Genomic DNA, 22,203 nt, shown 5'->3' on the forward strand with positions numbered 1-22,203 from the left:
TAATTGAGTCCATAATAAGCCTCTATAAGTTTTTATCTTTAACCATGATCCCATAACATCAATCTTTATTTCCTCTTGCCTTAATGGACTTCCTATTCTAATGTCCTCCTGTCTTCCTTTTTGTGGCTGCATTCCTTTTTATGTCTTCAGATCATCATAAACCTGAAATCTTACAATACTTTAAAATTCTAAGTTTCCAATGGAAAAGTGAAATTACATTAAAAATGAAGCATGACCAATGAAGTGTAAAGAAGTAGAATCCAAACACAATACTGCACACACACACACACACACACACACACTCACACAGAAATATTTTCCACATTCCATGTATATACACATAGGGTTTTCTCATTTGTTTCACCTTGACATAATTCCTTATAGGCATTGCTCTAAGCTAATGTTAATTGGATAGTCATGCTAGTTGGATTTGGCAACAGTGTCAAATTTCTTGGATGACACTAACAAAATACACCTATAATCACATCTAATTCTGAAATTACTGGCAAAATTCAACTCATCTTCTGGACTATCCTGAACTTTTTTCACAAGCGTTACTACTTAGTTCTCTTTTTCTCACTTGGGACTGAAATTTTTAAGCATGTTCTTTTAAACTGAAGCAGCAAAAGCCCAACCTAAATAGTCCAAGAAGTAGTACTTTAGATTTTGATGCTTGTCATTAATTTTTTTCCATATCTTACTCTTGAGAATATTATTTTAATTTGCTAATATTAATTTAGAATAAGCAGGCCTGTAATTTTGACCTAAGGAGATATAATGGTTATTTAAGAACATCTGTGCAGATAAAAGGTACAGAGAAGTGGTAGGGTATAGTCCATGGGATGGTTCTTCAAAACATGCACTGAGGTTTTAATCAAAACAAGAAGTTTCTTCTCACATAGAGTTGACCATTTCCAATTCAGACATTTAAAAAGAATAAATTCCCCCTTGAAGAATATAATTCCTAGATTTTTTTAAGGTTGGCAATATTTCATTTAATTTCCTAGACTGATTCTTTTTTCTCTTATAACTCAAAACCTCAAAATCATCCATCCTGCATTAATTTAATATGATAGATAAGAACAGCTGCAGGCATTCCAGTCTAACCTGTACAGGATAAAAAGTCAAAGATTTTTTTCCCTGATACCTGAAGAAAAGGTGCCCAAAGCTTATTCTCACTAACTTATGACATGCATTTCCATCCTGCCTATGTGAGTAAAGTGGATTCCAAACTATTAAGAAGAGGCAATGTTGCTATAAGAGCTACCTCCCTTGTCCCACCTCCCTTCTTTCTCAGCTGGTAAGTCCCTGTGCCAAGGACAATGGATGGCCGCAACTATCCATGTTGCCATGGAGAGTAAATCCAATCGCCTCAGAAGCTGGATATGTCTTTCAGCTTCAAGAAATACCCAACATCAATCAATCTTTGTATCAAGTTACAATAAAATTTGTTAAGGCACGGTGAAAGATTTGAGTCATCTCTATCCCAGTCTCTTATCTTGCCTAAAACATATCAGGAGTTTCAGAAAGTCCACCAACTTTCCTGCTTAGCATATGTAGCCTGTCTGAGCTAGTGCCATTGTCCAGCCATGAGACACAGGGGAACTGAGCAGTTGCACATCTATCATTGCTCAAGGTTTGTGTTTCAAAGTGCTCTTTCCCTTGCCTTTTTATGAGGAAGATGATTACAATTTCTTGATTTCAGTATTTCACAAATTAAGGCAATTTTGTCCACCCAGGAGCCTACTTTTGCATTTACATCAAACCTGGGGGCCTGAAAGTTTGATATATGAAATCATTCCAGAAGATTTTATGAGCAGAGACCCAAGGTAATGGTTAAAATGTATTTGAGAACAATAAATCAATAAAATATAGCTGTTGTTTCACGATAAAAGATCCTTTCTTTTAGGTTCTTTTAGATTTTTCCTAAAAATCTTCAAATAGGTTTCTAAATGTTTTGCAACAGGGTCCTTAAGGCCATATCTATGTGAATTATAAGTTATCTGATACTCTGTTTCTATACATGCACTTTAATTTTCCCACATTCCAGACTTCTTCCACATTGATGATAGGAAGTCACATTAAAGTACTCTGATAGCCTTTGCAGCTCTTCAGCTATTGTTGAAAGACAGTTTCATGCAAAGGGAAACTGGTTAGTCTGTATAGAAGCAATTAAATAAGCTTTTATGTACATTTGCTGATTCTGTATTTAACATAGTAGCTTGGGCTTCCCTGGTGGCGCAGTGGTTGAGAATCTGCCTGCCAATGCAGGAGACACGGCTTCGAGCCCTGGTCTGGGAAGATCCCACATGCCGCGGAGCAACTGAGCCCGTGAGCCACAACTACTGAGCCTGCGCGTCTGCAGCCTGTGCTCAGCAACAGGAGAGGCCGCGACAGTGAGAGGCCCGCGCACCGCGATGAAGAGCGGCCCCCACTCGTCGCAACTAGAGAAAGCCCTTGCACAGAAACGAAGATCCAACACAGCCAAAAATAAATATAAATAAATAAAAAAAAAAAACAAAAAACATAGTAGCTTGTACTATGTTCACATTGTCATAGATATTTTTCTTGCCCTTAACATTTATTCAGAACGAAATGCAATGGTTTCATGCATCCAAAATAATATATCGGTAATACTGTTTGTGCACTAATATGCTTTACCTGAATTTGTTTGCCTAGAAAAGGGAAATAGTTCATTTTATATACACATGCTCATTTTAAAGTTGGAGGACAAATGATACCAGTAATTCATGACAGAGTAAAACCGTGAACATCACTTAACCAACTACATGTCTTTTAGTTTCTTTTTGTATTCAGTTTCATTTACTTATTTTTCAAAACTTTGAACACCAATTATGTGTGAAATCCAGTCTACATGCCTGAAATACATAGGTAAAGAAAACAAGCAGAACATTCTTGCTTTTTTGTATTCTAGCATAAGAAGACACAAAGTAAAGAATAAACACAACCAACTGAAAATAAAGAGCCAGCTAAGGGGTTTGGGGTGCTGGAAGGACAGATCGCAATTTTAAATAGGCTGGTCAGAAAATGATTCATAGAAAAAGTGACAACTGTGCAAAGGTTTGAATGAGATGAGGTTGCTAGCCAGTGAGAATAACTGGGGGAAGAGGGAGAGGGAGGAGCCAGGGAGAATAATCTTGGACAGGAGCTTGTGTACCATGTTCAAGGAGCAATAGGATGTTCACATATTCAAGAATGAAAAAAATCAACCAAATCCATGTCATTCAGTCTAAACTTCCCTGAGTCTACAGGTAACATGCATTGAGTCATTCCTGCTTATAATAAAGTAGTAAGTTTCATTCCTGCTTATAATAAACTAGTAAGTTCTCATAAATATTTTCAATTTATTTACACATGCTTGCATCCCCATTCCTATGCAGTTTTAATTTACATTTTTGCATTTTTCATTATATTATAATCTTCTTCAGGATAAGGAATTGGTTCTCTACTCATTATTTTTCTCTATTATGTTTTTTAGACCCAACAGACATTCAATAAATCTTATTGATTGTAAGCAGAAAAAACAGACTTAAGAGGCTGAGTTTTAAAAATCTTAGATTCCATGAATCACAGTCATCAAATCCTTTGGTCTTTGCCTCAGCTTCCTAAAGTGCAATTGAAAACCAATTAATAAGTTGTTAGATGTGTGAAACATTGTATAAATGTAAAATTATAATCAAATAGGCTCCTTAACTTGTATTCTACAAATATATGAATAAAAAACAGGAGAGATAAAACGCAGAATTCTGAACACAGTTATTCAGAAAAAATGCAATTGACAGAACATTGAGGAAATCAAAACACTGCATGGTGTGGCCAATGATGACATTCTGTGAGCCACTGACCTGGATTTTCAGCTCTGATGGCCAATTACCATCAGCTAATACGAAATACCTGGATGCTAACCGTGATTAGGCCCTTGGGAAAGCTTTGCCTTCCACATTGACCCACTTCATGCCTTGTCTATTTCTAGAATCATGTCTCTTATGATTTTTAATCTTGTCAACTTTCATCTGAATCCCAACTTGCAATCAAATAATGAGTCCAGTACTTAAACAACGTATTTTCATAGTTTCAAGATGCTACATAGGCTGTTTACATCAGGACCTTCTCTGATTGGTGTTCTAATATGACTGTGGTTAAGCCTCAAAATTATTTTATTTAGTATTTATTATTCTAAACTTTTTACAAATTCCCAAAAGAAGTATGAACAAATTTACTCGACAGATTGGTAATGAGAAATATTAAATGAGGTTATCCGAGGATGTTGTTATTATTATTTCCTTTCACATAGAAAGCCAAGCTGCTCACGGTGTTCAATAATTTTGAGTCTACCTTTCTTACAGACACAGTGGAACAGATTTTATCTTATTTACAGACACACAAAACATCCTCCCATTCAACTTCCTGTTACAAATTGTACATTGTCGTTCATTATTCATTCATTTTATATCTAATTATCTATCTCCAGCAATACACTAGGGACTGTGGTAGATGCTGGGGACGTTAATATAATTAAGACATTCTCTATGTCTTTTAGGAATTTAAAGACTAGTGCAGGAGAAATAGATATTGACATTCTACTTTGACTAGAGCTTTCCAGCGTATTGTGGTTCAAAAGTGTAGAACAGAAAAAATGACCCATGCTTACCAAACTCAAAGAAATTGATATATAAACCAGTTGTATAAGCCAGTTGCCTACTTACAAATTTAAAAGTAGTGATATTTTCTCAGGCTAATGTGAATATCCTTTATCACTATCCAGAGGAACCTTTACCAATATCAGATTAGAAAAGAAACCAAGGTAACATTCAGACGGTTTCCCAGTGAGCATGGTATTAGAGTAAAGAAATCTAAATAGTCATAAGCTATATTCAGGCTATAAAAAATACTGAAGAACACGCTGAGCCACTACAGCCTGATATACCTCCACGGTGACTCAACAGTCAGTTCTCTAGATATAATGTCTTCACTATTTTACAGTTCAGGCTAGCACAGCCAAATCCTAGCTCTTGCTTCTTTCTCCCCCAGGCTTTTTGATGTTTTATAAACACGTATTTTCTTCAAGCCAATTAAAATATATTTGGTTCTGTTTGAGTGATTGCCACCCATTCACTAGGTGACACAAGCACGCTTTCTTGAAACTTACCTTAGGTAACTATCCTTATATTACCTTGCCATTTTTTAATATATTGACTATTTCTTAGGCATGCTATGTATTTAACTGTATTGGCAGAAAAATATGATTTGCAGTAAGCTATTAGAACTAATAGATATAATGACTTTTATATTTGCCAAAAATGACCTCTTTCTGTCTTCCCAGGTCGTAAAAATGATGATTATTGTCGTGGTGACATTTGCCATCTGCTGGCTGCCCTATCATATTTACTTCATCCTCACCGCGATCTATCAACAACTAAATAGGTGGAAATATATTCAGCAGGTCTACCTGGCTAGCTTTTGGCTGGCAATGAGCTCAACCATGTACAACCCCATCATCTACTGCTGTCTGAATCAGAGGTAAACACAAGATTACCAAATGCAAGTTCCTTGTCACTTCTGACTTCACTGAAAGCATATAAGGCTATTCCAGCTCCCTGATGCACATTTAAAATTCAAAAGGAAGGGAAAATTGAAAAATTCACTGAGAGGAGCACAGAGCTAGATATTCTTCTAGACTCCTCCCTATTTAATGAAATAGCTCACCTTAACAATTACCTCCTCAAAACAATGCTTTTAGGGGCTCTAACTGGGTGGTTTTTATATAGGCCAAATTCTCTCTCCAAACCCTTTAGAATTATACTTGCCAAAGAAAAAGAAATGCCCTGTTATTAAAGGAGGAGGGTTGAAAATGTGCTCAAGTCCTCGAAGAAATGAAGGCACTTCGTAGAAATGCACAGACGGAGAGATGATGGCATATGTGAGCGGACTCTATTAAAAAGGAGGTTTTGCAAATAGACTTCAAAATAGAAGGCGTTGTGACAGCAACAGAAGCAACACTAAGGAAAAGGATGACAATCCTCCTTCCAGCATAATGAGGTCAGCGAGTTAGACAGGGTGCAGCCTCTGGAGGAGGGGGAGCTATTTTTTAAAGTGAAGTTGGGAAGAAAAGTAGAAATATTCACAGTTAAATTTAAGACTGGAAAAAAAAAAGGTAAACTGTGGTTTCCAGATAAAAAACACCTTAGTTGTAAGGTCAGCACATGGAGGAGGAGGGTTAAATTTCATAGGGTTAATAATTTCCTTAATAAACCAATGTGGTTTAGCACAAGCAGAAACTGAACTTCATGTAAGTAACTACATGACCTAAACCCTAAGCTCTCTTTCCAGCTGGACCTCTACCACACCGTTCCTCAAGTTTGTTAAAAACTACTTAATTCTTACTTTTTTTCAGTAAGTGCATAAGCCATATATCAATTCAAACCACCCCATAAGCAGTACATCTGTTTTTAATCAACTTCATTTAATGGTTTACAAAGCCAAGGATTTTTGCACTTTCATATATGATTAGATAAAAACCATCCAGATGAGCAATTAATTTTAATATTAAATGAGACTTTATAAATGTGTAATTATTTCTGTAAGAAGCTATTTTGAAATATGTCATTTTTAAGTGCCTTACCCAGCAAGCTTAATTCACTTATGTAAATGTATAAAATTATTGAAGAAATGTACACTGTTTCTTTGGCATATTGATTACTGATACGCGCTTTTACTATTTGATGACTTGCTTCTCATTGATGGAAAATTAAGATTCAATTCAAACAAGAAGAACGTAGAAGACTAGTACCAATACTGTGGCATAAATTCTAAGAGTTTGACTAGAAAATTAAATTAAAAAACTGAGTTGGTTTAACTGCATTAAGTAGGGCTTTCTGCGCCAGTTGAAGGAAATTTCCACTTGAAAACATGACTTTTTCTTCCCATGGCCTGCTTCTCCTCAGATTTCGAGCTGGCTTCAAGAGAGCATTCCGCTGGTGTCCTTTCATCAGAGTTTCTAGCTATGAGGAGCTGGAGCTCAAGACCACCAGGTTTCACCCGACTCGGCAAAGCAGCCTGTACACTGTGACCAGGATGGAGTCCATGACAGTGGTGTTTGACCCCAGTGATGCGGATAAGACCAAATCCAGTCGGAAGAACAGAGTGCCTCCAAGAGACCCAAGCTTCAACGGCTGCTCCCGCCGGAATTCCAAATCTGCCTCCACCACTTCAAGTTTCATAAGCTCACCTTATACTTCTGTGGATGAATATTCCTAAATCCATTTCCTCAGCTAAAAGAGTAGGGTGAGGCCATCATGGTGCCACCATAGGCCCACACCCTCCTGATTGTTGGTCAGCCCTGTCCTACATACTCTCTGGAAATAGAAGAGCAATTTTTAGGCAACTATGTTTCAAATGAGAAAGGTAGCATATAAGTGTAACAAAGACACTATTCAGATATTTGCCCCCTCAAAAGTAAAATGGCCTTTAAATTTATGCTTTGAAAACTGAATTATTATATGTAACAGAAAAATATACTGAAAAATACTTGTAGAGTGTTCCATTTTTCTCACTGAAAAACTACAATATACATTTGTGACACTAAAGTGGCATGATTTTCCCAAAAGATTAAAGAACCTTTAAAATATAATTATGTGAATGAATAAAAACAAAACCTATATAAAATGAAACGTTTTCATCTATAGCTATAAAACAGAAAAAACGTTATGTGACTAATTTTACCACTAGAATGATGGAAAATTAACCTCCAGGCGTAAAAATTAATGAAAATCTTTGCAAAAGAGAACTAATTCTGTGGAATAAAATTTTTTTGAGATTTAAAGATTTTCTCCAAGAAATGTAACTGAAAAAGAAATCTAATCAAATTATTAGGTATCTGTGCATATTATTTTCTTTACATTTTTTTCTGGGAAAGTGGCTTCAAAAGAAAAAAAAATAATTATTTACTTTTTGACCGTTACATATATTAAAGTGCCAAGCTAAGAAACAAAGTTAGGACCTTGAAATGACAAAGCAAATCCTTATGATCCTCCCTATTTTATTTTTCACAAATATTTTTAAAATTTTTAAAAAGATAGGTAGATTACAAAACACTAAAGATGCTTTCTAATGAAGAAGGGAAGAATCTCTGACTACCAATTTTTAGGTAAGAATTAAAGATAGTAATTCATAGTTACGACAGCGGACAAGAGCATCTACTTGCTCCAAAGGGAAATGTGTTTCTCCTCCATAACCCAAGGAAAAAGTTTAAGGTGGATGTCAACTTAATAATTGTACAGTGCCCTTATTCTCTCCCCTTCCCCCACTGAAAAAAAGAGTAAGGACTAGGGGAAAGTATCAGAAAATATATTCAGATGCAAAGCCTTAGGACAAAAAGTTTATGTACTACCTATATGTATATTAGTACCTATAGGTAAATCAAGTAAGATGTAGAAAGCTGAATCAACTGTTAGAATAGAAAGCTGGACAATACTTGGATAAATGTGAACTAATACCAGGCGAACAAGAATAATATACACCTTTCCACAGAGAGAGCCTTCCTTTTGTCTGCTTAGATAGTTCAGAAATTCCTCCAGAAAGAAATGAGCTAATGGTCCTAAAGAAGCATCTGTTTTACTACAAGCAAAAATATACTGACACATTTCTGAAACCCATAACAAAACAAGGTACACCATTAAGCGTAGAATTTATCTTCCAGACCTCAGTGCTTATAAACCATCTTTTCTTGAATTAGGGATACTGTCACTCCTGCTCAAGAAAGCAGAAACCTTCTGAGAATGTGGTTGTATAGTACAGACTTCGCCTTTAAAATAGTCAGTTAGATTTTTAAAGCTATCCAGCTAAAATAATTACCTATAACACTTTACTGGATTGTTATGCCTCCATCAATACAGAACCGACTATTTTTTTTAAGAACAAGATAAAAGCAATTATTTCAAGAGAATATCATGGTCTATTGCTCCTACAACATCAAATTTTCCAATCCTACCCCCTGTTTTGGACCTGAAGTCAGAAATATTTAAATTGTTACAAGGTGTTAAAAAAGTCTACACACCCCTCATCATATGTGTTTAAGCTGAATTTCTTCTGATTACACCAATAAACAAATAGATACACATACATACATACACACACATGCAAGTGTGCAGACACATACAGTCTGTTTAATGTATGTAAGAACTTCAAAGAATTAAATTCAAAATTGAATGCTGAAATAGTAGTGGCCATTACAGAGTTGCCACAAACAGTTCAATAAAGCCTGTGAAGCTTGTATGCATGCTTTAGATAAGCAAATGTATTATCATTTAGTACCTAATCGTTGAATATAATGTTTTTAAGTGTTCATTCCAAAATATGTAAATGCTTATCATACAATGTGAAAATGTCAAGAAAAAGCCTAATATTTTAAAGCAAACACTTCTTCTTAAATTTATAAATGATTGTGGGACTAGCATTAATGAACGTTCTAGATACATGGGACCATATTCAGAGGTAGAATAGGAATGTGAAGTCTGGCCCCCAAAATCAATGTAATCATCCCTCACCAAAATACATTAATACTGGGTCGTATGGTAGTTCTATTTTTAGTTTTTTAAGGAACCTCCATACTGTTCTCCATAGTGGCTGTATCAATTTACATTCCCACCAACAGTGCAAGAGGGTTCCCTTTTCTCCACACCCTCTCCAGCATTTATTGTTTGTAGATTTTTTGACATGGCCATTCTGACTGGTGTGAGGTGATACCTCATTGTAGTTTTGATTTGCATTTCTCTAATGATTAGTGATGTTGAGCATTCTTTCATGTGTTTGTTGGCAATCTGTATATCTTCTTTGGAGAAATGTCTATTTAGGTCTTCTGCCCATTTTTGGATTGGGTTGTTTGTTTTTTTGATATTGAGCTGCATGAGCTGCTTGTAAATTTTGGAGATTAATCCTTTGTCAGTTGCTTCATTTGCAAATATTTTCTCCCATTCTGAGGGTTGTCTTTTAGGACAGGAATAAAGACGCAGATGTAGAGAATGGACTTGAGGACACAGGCAGGGAGAAGGGTAAGCTGGGATGAAGTGAGAGAGTGGCATGGACATATATACACTACCAAATGTAAAACAGATAGCTAGTGGGAAGCAGCCGCATAGTACAGGGAGATCAGCTCGGTGCTTTGTGACCACCTAGAGGGGTGGGATAGGGAGGATGGGAGGGAGACGCAAGAGGGAGGAGATATGGGGATATATGTATATGTATAGCTGATTCACTTTGTTACCAGAAACTAACACACCATTGTAAAGCAGTTATACTCCAATAAAGATGTTAAAAAAAAATACATTAATACATCTGAAAAACATAACTCCTGCCTTCACACATTATGGAAACTCAGTATAATTTAGCAGGACATCTAAGGAAAAATATTGCTCCAATCAGCTGTTTTGTTTGTATTCTTTTTGTTGTTGTTGCTTTGCTTGCCAAGTATCATCCTTCTGGCATGATGGAAATACCTGAGGTCCAGACAGTATCTTTAATACTTTTTAGGGAAAACTGACATCATTTACTCAATACTCATGACTCTTAAACCAAGACCTTATGAAGCAGAATATTTTAGGTTCAAAAATTTGAAAAGTAATAATAATAAAATGAATGAATACAATATGAAAAAATGAAAGAGATAAGATTTTAGTCCTTTTGTCTGAATTTTGACACTGAGAACTGTAGAATAATACAAATGGAAACCAGCTTTAGTAGGAGTCATGTTAAATAAAGCTATGCCAGTAGTTTCATATTTGTCAGGGTTTGGAAGAATTTGCCTCCAAAATTCACTCTACCCTCTGATGTTCAAGTTCACTGTGAATCTTTTTCATTGTCTGTAGGCAAACAGTGGCTAGAAATACCAGGCAGATGGTCAAAACATCCTAGGTGTTTTTGTACTTAGATCAACAGCAGAAAAATACAAACTATTCTGAGAGAATTCTAAAAGACTCAAAAAACCTTGCATCATTTTAAATACTGTTTTTAAAGACAAAAGTAATAAACATTGTATTTTCATTATTTTGCATCTGGACAAAGTGTTTTTGAAATTCCCTGCATGGGAAAAAATTAAAGCAAACATGATTACTATAGAATCCAATCAAACATCTTTTATTTTTTTTTAGCAAGCTCAGTACGCTGCTGCATTTTTCTATCTCCCAACTTCATGACAATGACATTTCTGACCCAGCAGCCAAATTCATATTATTTTCCAGATCCTGCCAGTCTCTTATAAACAGAGATCCTATGCACTTCAAAGTGAACTCCACCCTTACAATGCACACAGAAGAACTCCAAGAAGCTTAGTATCATACCTCAGAAGAACAAAATAAATGTGAAAAATCAATGCTGGCCAGCTCAGAATTTGAAATTGATTTTTGTTAATGCAGAATTTCATCAGAAAACTTCTGATTAGTGTCTGGTAAATTACTCCATCAAATACAAAGGCAGGAAAATTATAACAATTTCTCACATTTACCAGTAACAATTTGAGTTCCCACTTATTTTTGTCCGTGTGCCAAAAGTTAAGAAAATTCAAGCATGACACTGGCCAGGTTGTAATATTTTCCTTCGGGCCAAGCAGGGATGGAGAATAATGTCCAATAGTTCTGAACAAGTTCAGTAACTGTGTGTTGTAAAATAGCTTGGCAAAAGTTCTGTGTACATAAGAAATAAATGTATATAATGTCTGTAGCTAGTGAATAAAGTATTTTCAAGTTGTGATAATTATACTGAGTAGATTTAATACATTCATTACCCTTTGTATATGTGGTAATATGTAACAGATTTGATTTCTTTTTTATTTTCCTTTAAAAGCATTAAAGATAATATTAAAAATAAAAGCAGTCAATATTTTCCTACTGGTTAGCAAAACATATGTTATGGAAAGTCCTACCTTGTCTAAACACACTCACCTAACCATCCCTCAAAACTATATTGCACTTCCTCCTTTATTTTTCTTCATAAAAATGTCTAGTTTTCCTAAATTACCTTGATTCAGAAAAAGCATCTATACGGAGCAAAGGTATCAAACTGCAGAAGAATATTCTGAGTAGTAAGCAGGAGCAGGTAAATTGGAACATAGACTGAAAAGTGCATGTGGCTGAGTATAGAGCAGAGCATCTTAGAGCCATGGCATCAGAGCTATAACAACTGACAGACTCCAGTTTAAATCCAAGCCCCACCATCTGCCAGCTGGGGGACCTGGGGCAAGTGATTCTCTGCACTGAGGTTCATTTAACTCATCAATAAAAAAGAGAAAATAATAATTTCTTCAAAGTGCTAATGTGAGGATTGAATGAGCCACTTCATGAATAAGGCAGAGCCAAACATTACATAAATGTTCAAAAACATCTTTAGTATCATTGTGTGCATGGGGGGATTAAAGAAACCCTTGTTACCCATATGATTCTGCCCCCATCCAAAGCTCTTTGAGGGGCATAAGGAGCCTATAGTCGCCTATCCCTGAGCCCTGGGCTGTTTTCAGAGTCCCCACAAGATCTCAGGGATTACATGAGTGTTCTGGAAATTTGCCATCTGGCCATGGGCCCTGAGCAGGGAAAGCTACACAGGTGAAGGGTTAGAAATGGCCAATTAAGAGAAGGAGTAGCTTCAGACATGTGAAACTAAACTCACTTCTTAGGAAAGGTACAGCCATTTTAGGTTGAAAAATAAAAATGTTGAACTTCAGAAGATAGTAGATGACGGAGGAAAACCAGAAATTTTTCTTTCTGGTTTCCTTGGCAGCATCATTGACTGCTCTCTCAGGGCCTCCTCCTCCATGCTCTGAGGAAGAGTGCTCAGGGACAATTCCAGGTCAGGTGGCAGCAATGACCCACACTGACTCTCCATTTCCACCAGCTGCAAGGACATCTTATTTGATTCAGTCCCTCAACCCCATTTAGATACAAGCATTCCCTAACCTATCCTACCGACTCATTGAAGAAGCGGGAAGGAGAGAAAAGAGCAAGGGGTCTTCACCAGCCCACCACCCATCTAAAGCATTGGGAAATCCTCTAAGCTCTTAAAAGATATCCAATGTTCTACTGACTCACAGTATATCAACTGCTACAAACATGGTCCAAGTTGCCATCATTTCCTGCCTGGATTATTGCAATAGCCTCCACCCCATGCTCTCCTTAAAGTTTATTCTCAAGAAAGCAACCAGAGAGATTCTTTTAAAACTGCATCACATCATCTCTCACCTCTGCTTAAAACCCTCTCGTGGCTTCCCATTTCACTCAGAATAAAGCCAAAATCCTTACAATGGCCTAGTGATGTGGCCCTTCTTAGTTTTTCTGCTTTTCTCTTCCATGCTCACTGAGTTCCATGGATCCATCTACATCGGCTTCTTTCTTAGCATGTGCCAAGCATGCTACAACCTCAGGACTCTGGAACTGGCTATCCCTTTTGTCTAGATTGTTGTCCACCGAGATAACTGCATGACAAACTCCATCATTTTCTTCAAATCTTTGCCCAGTTAGGCTAATACTGATTACCTTATTTAAAATAGCAAATCCTTACCCTCACCCCAAACTATTCCTCCCAATTTTCCATCTTGCTCTTTATTTTTTCACAGCATTGATCATTTTTTAGAATACCATATAACTTACTCATTCATTATATTTAGTATCTACTCCCCTGAATAGATGTACAAGCTCTACTAGGGAATGGGCTCATTAAATAATCATTAAATGAATGAGTGAATAAAAAAGTTTTGATGCAAGGTATAGTGGAGATTGAAGTTCTTCATAAAGCCATCATTTCTCAATGTCAGAGAATGTCAGATGACATTTTTCTACTGTCTCATACCATCAAGCCCCCTGTGTACACTCTTCACTGTGATGCCAGTGCTGGTATTTTGTAAAATACACTCTCCAGACTCCCTTATTGCCTGATTTTCTGTTAGGTTCTGTAATGGGAGTCATTAGAAGGAACTCAGAGTGTAGAAGGAGAGAAATTCTGGTCAGTGGTATTCCAGCAGCAGCAAACCTCTACCTTCTTCAACACCCCCAGCACTAGCTTTCCATGCACCCTCCAAGATAACAGTAGCAACTGTACTGTGCCCCTTTAATGATCAGATACCAACCACACCACATTCCCTCACCAGAAGGTCTATGACATTTTCACAGAGTCCCAAGCACCAGCCCACTGAGGTCCCTCTTCTGAGTTCTCAGAGTCTAGCAATATCTCCTCTTACTTTTTTGTATCCCAAGATTCCTCAGCAAGTATGAATTTCTGCATTGAATCAAGACCTGATTTTTGCTCTTTCAGACTTCTAACATCTATGGAACCAAAATCTCTGCTTGAAATAGCTAATGTGATTTACCTTTTCCTTACTGGACTTCTTGGATTCTGGTTTAGTTTAATTATGTCTTTGATCTCGAATACCATCTGAACCCTCAGTCAATGGAAAATTGGGCCTTAATAATCAATGGCATGCAATGTCATCGTGATTAAATTATCACCTTTGGTTACTTGGGATGAAAGGCCTACTGAAGGCAAGACTTTGGGAAGTTGAATGGCAGCTGTACTTATTTATTGTGGGATTATTAATTACAATGACTGAGGAGGGGAGGTAGTAGTATTTCTAATAATATCTACACTAGAAAACATACACAGTGAAAATGACAAGCTTAGGGCTTTAAACTTTTTTCACAAGTAATTATTGGAAGACCATCAGTCTTATAAGAGGGCCCTAAAATAATCTCTTATTTTAGGCAACCACAGAGCAGATATGACTAAAAATTACTCCTAAAATTTAACTGTGTGGGTTGCAGAATTACAACATCGGTTATGTTCATAGTTCACTGAAAGAGGAAGACAGTTTCCCTTGAGGAAGAACCCTGCAACACAACCACAAGTATACATTGTAAGTATTCCATCAAGGCTTTCCCCAGAGGACCTGTGGCCTTTCACTAGAAAGAATGTGCACTGTCAAAAGAGAAAATCCCAAATATTCTGAGGATTACAATATATTGAACAAGTAATGATGATTATGACAGGAAGAGCACAGATAGGTAAAATCAATAAAGAAATAAAAATTATGAACCAAATAGAAATTCAATAGTTAAAAAGTATAATAAACAAAATGAAAAATTAACTAGAAGGGTCAGCAGTATGTTTGAGCTGGCAGAACACAGAATTAGTGAACTTAATGAGTGCAATAGGGATTAAGTAACCTAAAGAACATAGAAACAAAAAAAGTGAAGAAAAATAAAGTCTCAGAAAAAAAGTGAAATAACATGAAGCACACCTACATATACATTATGGGAGTACCAGAAGGAGAGAAGAGAAAGAAATAGGTCAAAAAATATTTTTGAAGAAATAATGATTTAAAACTTCCCAAATTTATTTACTAATTTATTGAAAAATAAACTAATTAGAGATCAGTGAACTGCAAGTAGTACAAACAAAAGAAAATCCACATGCAGACACTGCAAAGTTAAAATATTGAAAGCCACAGATAAAGAGAAAATTTTGAAAACAAGAAATGACTCAATATGGAAAAATATCTTTCATGTATGTAATAACCAAAATAGATTTTATGTCAAAAATTGTTACAAGAGACAAAGAAGGATTTTATATATTGATAAAAGGCTCAACTCATCAAGAAGATATAATAATTATAAACATATAAGCACCTAACAACAAAGCCCGAAAATATATGAATTAAAAACTGACAGAAATGAAGGGAGAAATAAACAGTTCTATAGCAATAGTTGGATACTTCAATACCCTACTTTCAATAATAAACAGAATATCTAGACAGATAATCAGTAAAGAAATAGAGAACTTGAAAAACACTATAAACCAACTAGACCTAACATACATGTACAGAACCCTCCACCCAACAGCAGTAGAACAGATATTCTTCTCAAGTTTACATAGAACATTCTCCAGGAAAGGCCATAAATTATACCACAAAACAAGTCTCAAAATTTAAAAGGACTGAACTCATACAAATCATCTTCTCCAACCTCAATGGAATGAACCTGGAAATCAAGAACAGAAGGAAAACTGGAAAATTCACAAATATGTGAAAATTAAACAACATGTTCTTAAACAACCAAAAGATTAAGAAGAAATCACAAGGGAAATTAGAAAATATCTGAGATGAATGAAAACAAAAACAAATTTCAAAACTTATGGGGTACAGTGAAGGCAGTACTCAGAGGGAAATTTATAGTTGTAAATGCCTACATTAAAAAAGAGGAAATATTTCAAATGAATTACCCAACTTTACACATTGAGGAACTAGAAAAATAAGAGCAAACTAAACCCAAAACTACCAAGAGGAAAGAAATGATAAAGATTAGAGTGGAAATAAATGAAATGGAGAATAGAGAAACAACAGAGAGAATCAACAAAACCAAAAGTTTGTTGTTTGAAATAATCAATAAATTTGACAAACTTTTAGCTAGACTGTCAAGGAAAAAAGAGAGACGATGCAAATAAGTAAGATTAGAATGAAGGCAGGGACATAACTACTGACCTTACAGAAACAAAAAGGAGTATAAGAGAACACTATGAACAATTGCACATCAACAAATTTGATAATCTAGTTAAAATGAAAAATTCCTAGAAATACACAAATTACCTAAAGTTATTCGAGAATAAATAGAAAATCTCAACATACCTACAACAAACAAAAAGATGGAATCAGTTAGAAAACAAACAAAAAAGTCAACAGAGAAAAGACTAGGACCAGATGGCCTCACTGGTAAATTCTACCAAGGATTTAAAGAATAATAGCATTTTATCTTAAACTCTTACAAAAAATAGAAAAGGAAGGACTATTTCTTAGCTCATCCTATGAGGCCAGCACTAAACTGATTTCAAAGCCAGAAAAGACACCACAAGAAAATTACAGACTAATGTACCTTATGATTATAGACACAAAATCTTCAATAGAATCCTAGCAAACTGAATCCAGCAGCATATAAATGAAGAAAGTGAAAACTTTCTACACTGAAAACTACAACACGTTGCTGAAAGAAGTTAAAAGCAAACAAATAAATGAAAAGACATTCTATATTCATGGCTTGAAAAACATAATATTAACATAATACATCCAAAGCAATATGAAGAGTCAATGCAATCCCCAACAAAATTATAAACAGCCTTCTTTTGCAGAAATGACAAAGTTAGTCCTCAAATCCATATGGAATTGCAGGGGACTCACACTGATGAAACAATCTTGAAAAAGAACAAAGTTGGAGGGCCCCACTCGCACTTCCCAATTTCAAAACTTAGTGCAAGTCTATAGTCACCAAAAAAGTGTGGTACTGCCCTAAGAATAGACATCTTCTCGGACCAATGGGATAGAATTAAAAGTCCAGAAATAAACTCATACATCTATGGCCAGTTGATTTTTGACAAGAATGTTAAGACAATTCAATGAGGAAAGAATAGCCTCTTTAACAAACAGAGCTGGGAGAACTGGATTTCCACATGCAAAAGAATGAAGTTGAACCCTTACCTCACACCATACACAAAAATTAAATCAAAATGCATCAATAACCCAAATATAAGCACTAAAAGCATAAAACTCTTAGAAGAAAACATAGAGGTAAATCTTCATAACATTGGAATTAGCAAAGATTTCTTAGATATGACACTGAACACATGAGTAACAAAGGAACAAAATAGATAAAATGAACTTCAGCAAAATTAAATACTTGTGTGCATCAAAGGACATTATCAAGAAAGTGAAAAGACACATAGAGACTGTCATACAGAGTGAAGTAAGTCAGAAAGAGAAAAACAAATATCGTATATTAACGCATATATGTGGAATCTAGAAAAATGGTACAGATGAACCGGTTTGCAGCGCAGAAATAGAGACACAGATGTAGAGAACAAACATATGGACACCAAAGGGGGAAAGCAGGGGGTGGTGGGGGTGGTGGTGGGATGAATTGGGAGATTGGGATTAACATATACATACCAATATGTATAAAATTGATAACTAATAAGAACCTGCTGTATAAAAAAATAAAATAAAATTCAAATATAAAAAAAAAGAAAGTGAAAAGACAACTTACAGAATGGGGGGAAATATTTGCAACTCATATGTCTGATAAGGGTTTAATATCCAGAATATATAAAGAACTCCTACAACTCAACAAAAAGACAACCCAGTCTATAAACGGATAAAGGGTTTGAATAGACATTTCCCAAAAAAAGATATAAAAGTGGGCAAAAAGTGTATGAAAAGATGTTCAACATCACTAATCATTAGGGAAATGCAAATAAAAACCACAGTGAGATACCACTTCACATCCACTAGGATGGTGTAGATGCAAATAATAAACAATCTATAATAGGAATAGAAGAGTTTTATTCAAGCCAATGAGCACTTGAATTGTGTTCTGCCATACTACCAAATAGGGGAGGCTTAGATAAGCAAAAAATTCAAAGTTACATAACTTGTTTGTTAAGAATTAGGATTGGAGCTGGCAAGAAGTAAGGGTGCTTGTTAAGCAGGTATTGGTTGTGGTCCAAAATAGTTACACAGTTACAGGGGGAAAGCTTGAGACCATAACGTTGCAGCTGGCAGCTGCTAGCAGATATTTTTTAAAATGGTTGGTAGTGTCCTTGAGTTTGATACAGTTCAGAAAATTCAAGTTCTCAGTGATGCAAGAATGTGTCTGCAACCACATCCCCAATGGCCACCCAGCTCCATTTTGAATGTCTGAACCATAGAGATTTTTAAATGCATTCTTTTCTTTAATGGTTAAAGCAGATGTACAATGCACGTTTGACAAGCCATATGACAGGCTGTCCTAGTTAGCATAAAGTGCAAGCCATATCATGTATAAGCCAGACTGACTTCCCCATAACTCAATATGTGAAAATTTCTTCCATCAATGGAAACAATCAAAAAGACAGACAATAGCACACTTTGGCAAGAATGTGGAAAAACTGAATGAATTGAATGTGGATAAACTGAAATTGAATTGAGAGTAAAATGGTGCAGCTGTGGTGGAAGACATTATGGCAATTCCTCAAAATGTTAAATATAGAGTTACCATATTTAGGTATGGTAAATACCTAAATATGGTATTCCAGCCATTCTGCTTCTAGGTATCTACCCAAGAGAAATGAAAACATATGCCCCCACAAAACCTGTATATAGATATTCATAGCAGCATTATTCATAATAATCAAAAAGTGGAAACAACCCAAATGCCTTCTGGCTGATTAATAAATAAACAAAACATGGTATTTCAATAAAGTCAAATATTATTTGGTAATCTATAAAATGAAATGAAATACTGATTTGTGCTACAAACATGGGTGAACCTCAAAATCATTATGCTAAGTGAAAGAAGCCAGTCACAAAACACTACACATTGTATAATTCTAGTTATATGAAATGAACAGAATAGATAAATCTATAGAGAAAGAAAGTAGATTGTCTGTTGCCTGGTTGCCTAGTGCTAAATGGGAGAGGAAGGGCTGGAAATGGGTAGTGATTGCTAATGGGTACAGGTTTCTTTGGGGAATGATGAGAATGCTCTAAAATTAGGTTATTGTGTTGGTCACACAATTCTGTAAATATACTAAAAAGCATTGGATTGTACACTTTAAATAGGTATAAATTATACATCAATAAAACTGTTTTAAAAATTAAAAAGGGGCTTCCCTGGTGGCGCAGTGGTTGAGAATCTGCCTGTCAATGCAGGGGACACGGGTTCGAGCCCTGGTCTGGGAAGATCCCACATGCCGCGGAGCAACTGGGCCCGTGAGCCACAACTACTGAGCCTGCGCGTCTGGAGCCTGTGCTCCGCAACAAGAGAGGCCACGATAGTGAGAGGCCCGCGCACCACGATGAAGAGTGGCCCCCGCTCGCCGCAACTGGAGAAAGCCCTCGCACAGAAACGAAGACCCAACACAGCCAAAAATAAAAAAAAAAAAAATTAAAAATTAAAAAGGATAGGGAATTTATGGACAAAAAGTCTAATGGGAAAGTCAATAACCTGTATCATTAAAAGAGTCCTTAAAAATCCATCAAATCAGCCACAAAAACATTTGACTGAACAGGTCTTAACAGGCAACTTACAAAACAGTGGAAGGATTGGTTCCTATTTTACAAATGCAACTGACTTTTTTATAATGTTTGCTCTTATTATGGCCGTAACCCTGTGTGATACTGTGATTTATAATAAATATATATCCCGTCTTCATTCCTGTTTCTGGCACAGAGCTCCTAAAACCCTTGGAACTTCCAAAGTGATGAGACTGAAAAAAGTTACTTTGTTATGTTAATCAGCTATCTTTTGACCCCACCTAAGGATGGGAGCTGGTTGCCAGAACTAACCAGGTAATAAAAGCATTGGAACTTTGAGTCCCACCTCCTGATCTCCTGGCAGTGGGGAAGGGCTGGAGGTTGACTCAATTGCCAATAGCCAAAGATTTAATCAATCATGCTTATGTAATGAATTCTCCATAAAAAGCCCAAAAGGAGCTTCTGGTTGGTGAACATGTGGAGGTGCTGGGAGAGTAGTACCTGGAGAGAACATGGAAGCTCCTTGCCCTTTCTCCATACATTCCGTACGCATCTCTTTCATCTGGCTGTTCCTGAGTTATATCCTTTTATAATAAACTGGGGACCTAGTAAGTAAAATGTTTCTCTGAGTTCTGTGAGCTGCTCAAGCAAATTAATCAAAAGCAAGGGAGGAGGTCACGGGAACTTCTCATTTACAGCTAGTCAGTTAGAAGGACAGGAAACAACTTGGACTTGTGACTGGCATCCTGAGTTGCAGGGGGTCGCTGGAACCTCCAGGGTGCAGCCAGTGGATCAGAAGCACACGTAACATTCTGGGCTTGCGGCTGGCGACTGAAGCCGAAGCGTGTGCTCAGGTCGGGGAGATCAGTCTTTTAGAACTGATCCCTTTACCTGTGGAATCTGACGTTCTCTTTGGGTAGACAGTGTCAGAACGGAGTTGAATTAAGTTGAATTCTCAGATACCCTCCTAGTGTCTGAGAATTGCTTGGTGTTATGTGGAAAGTCCCACCCCCACCCAGCCCCCACCAACACACGCACATGGGAAATGGGTCCAGGAACCCAAAAGACTCTGAACTTGAACATAAGAATTTCCTTCAAAAAATCCTAGCCCATAGGTAGCATTTACCCCAGACTCAGGATCATGGTGAAATACAATTCCAATCATATAATAAAGAATAATCTGAAGCAATTATACTCCAATAAATATGTATAGAAAAAGAATAATCCACTGATTCAGTGTCTTTAGTTGCAAGCAATAGAAAATAACTCAGGTAATCTTAGTCAAAACGAATTTTATAAAACATATTAGGTAACCCACAAACTCTCTTTTGAGAGCTGGAAGAACAAGCCTGGGGCCGTGTAGTCACTGGCAATATATAAAATAGCATCCCAGAGCCATTAAAGTAGCCACACTGCCACCAGAACTGCTGGGCACAATCACTGTTACTTGCAAACCTTTCGTCACCAAAACCAGGCACCCAGTGCTGCCGCTAGTACTACCACTGCTTCAGCCTCTGGAGGTTGGATGTTGGTGCCACTGAGGTACCACCCTCATTAGAATGGGTTCTCCTGCATCTGTGCTGCTTTGCTTCAATAGCTTTCAATCCAAAGCCCAGGATGGCTGCATTAGATTGGTGTAGCCTAGGCTATGTGCTTGCCCTTAACTCCAAGGCCAGCTGAAAATGAGTAATGGATTTTGTGCTTCTAAAATAGGAGGCAGGATCTGCTTCATAAGGTGGAAATTCCCCAAACATAGATAGGCGTTCAATAAGAACAGCAGATGTCTAAGTGCCTTGAGTAAATAAAATATACGTAAATATTATGTAGATGTTCTTGGTTACTAGAAGCACAGCTTACAATTTTTGTTTTATTGTTCTGTGTTAACCATATTTTCCCTTGTAAGCATACACGGCACCAGTAATAAAAATTTTAAGAGAATTATACTGAGGAAAAGAGTGAAACTTTCTATTTTAACTGAATTCACAGGAAATGTCTCTATTTTTTCAAGGTTATTGTTACCATGCTTTGCAAACTTGAAAAACAATTGCTACAGGTTTTTAAAGGTTAGAATATTTGGCTTTGATAGTCAAATAATATCACAATTAGGGGAAATTGACATAATTACTGTCTAGATATAATGTCACATTATA

At 36.4% G+C, this 22,203-nt stretch overlaps 1 protein-coding gene across 1 annotated transcript in view; it reads left to right on the forward strand.

Moving 5' to 3' along the window:
• TACR3 (tachykinin receptor 3) overlaps positions 1-7,278 on the forward strand; it is a 68,280-nt gene extending 61,002 nt beyond the window's left edge. Inside the window, exons 4-5 of the mRNA XM_061191198.1 lie at positions 5,345-5,541; positions 6,966-7,278. Of these exons, the coding sequence (XP_061047181.1) occupies positions 5,345-5,541; positions 6,966-7,278 (510 nt within the window). The remainder of the gene's footprint in view (positions 1-5,344; positions 5,542-6,965) is intronic.
• The last annotated feature ends 14,925 nt before the right edge of the window (positions 7,279-22,203 follow it).

Source organism: Eubalaena glacialis, chromosome 5, assembly GCF_028564815.1.
Source record: "Eubalaena glacialis isolate mEubGla1 chromosome 5, mEubGla1.1.hap2.+ XY, whole genome shotgun sequence".
NCBI classification, from domain to species: Eukaryota; Metazoa; Chordata; class Mammalia; order Artiodactyla; family Balaenidae; genus Eubalaena; species Eubalaena glacialis.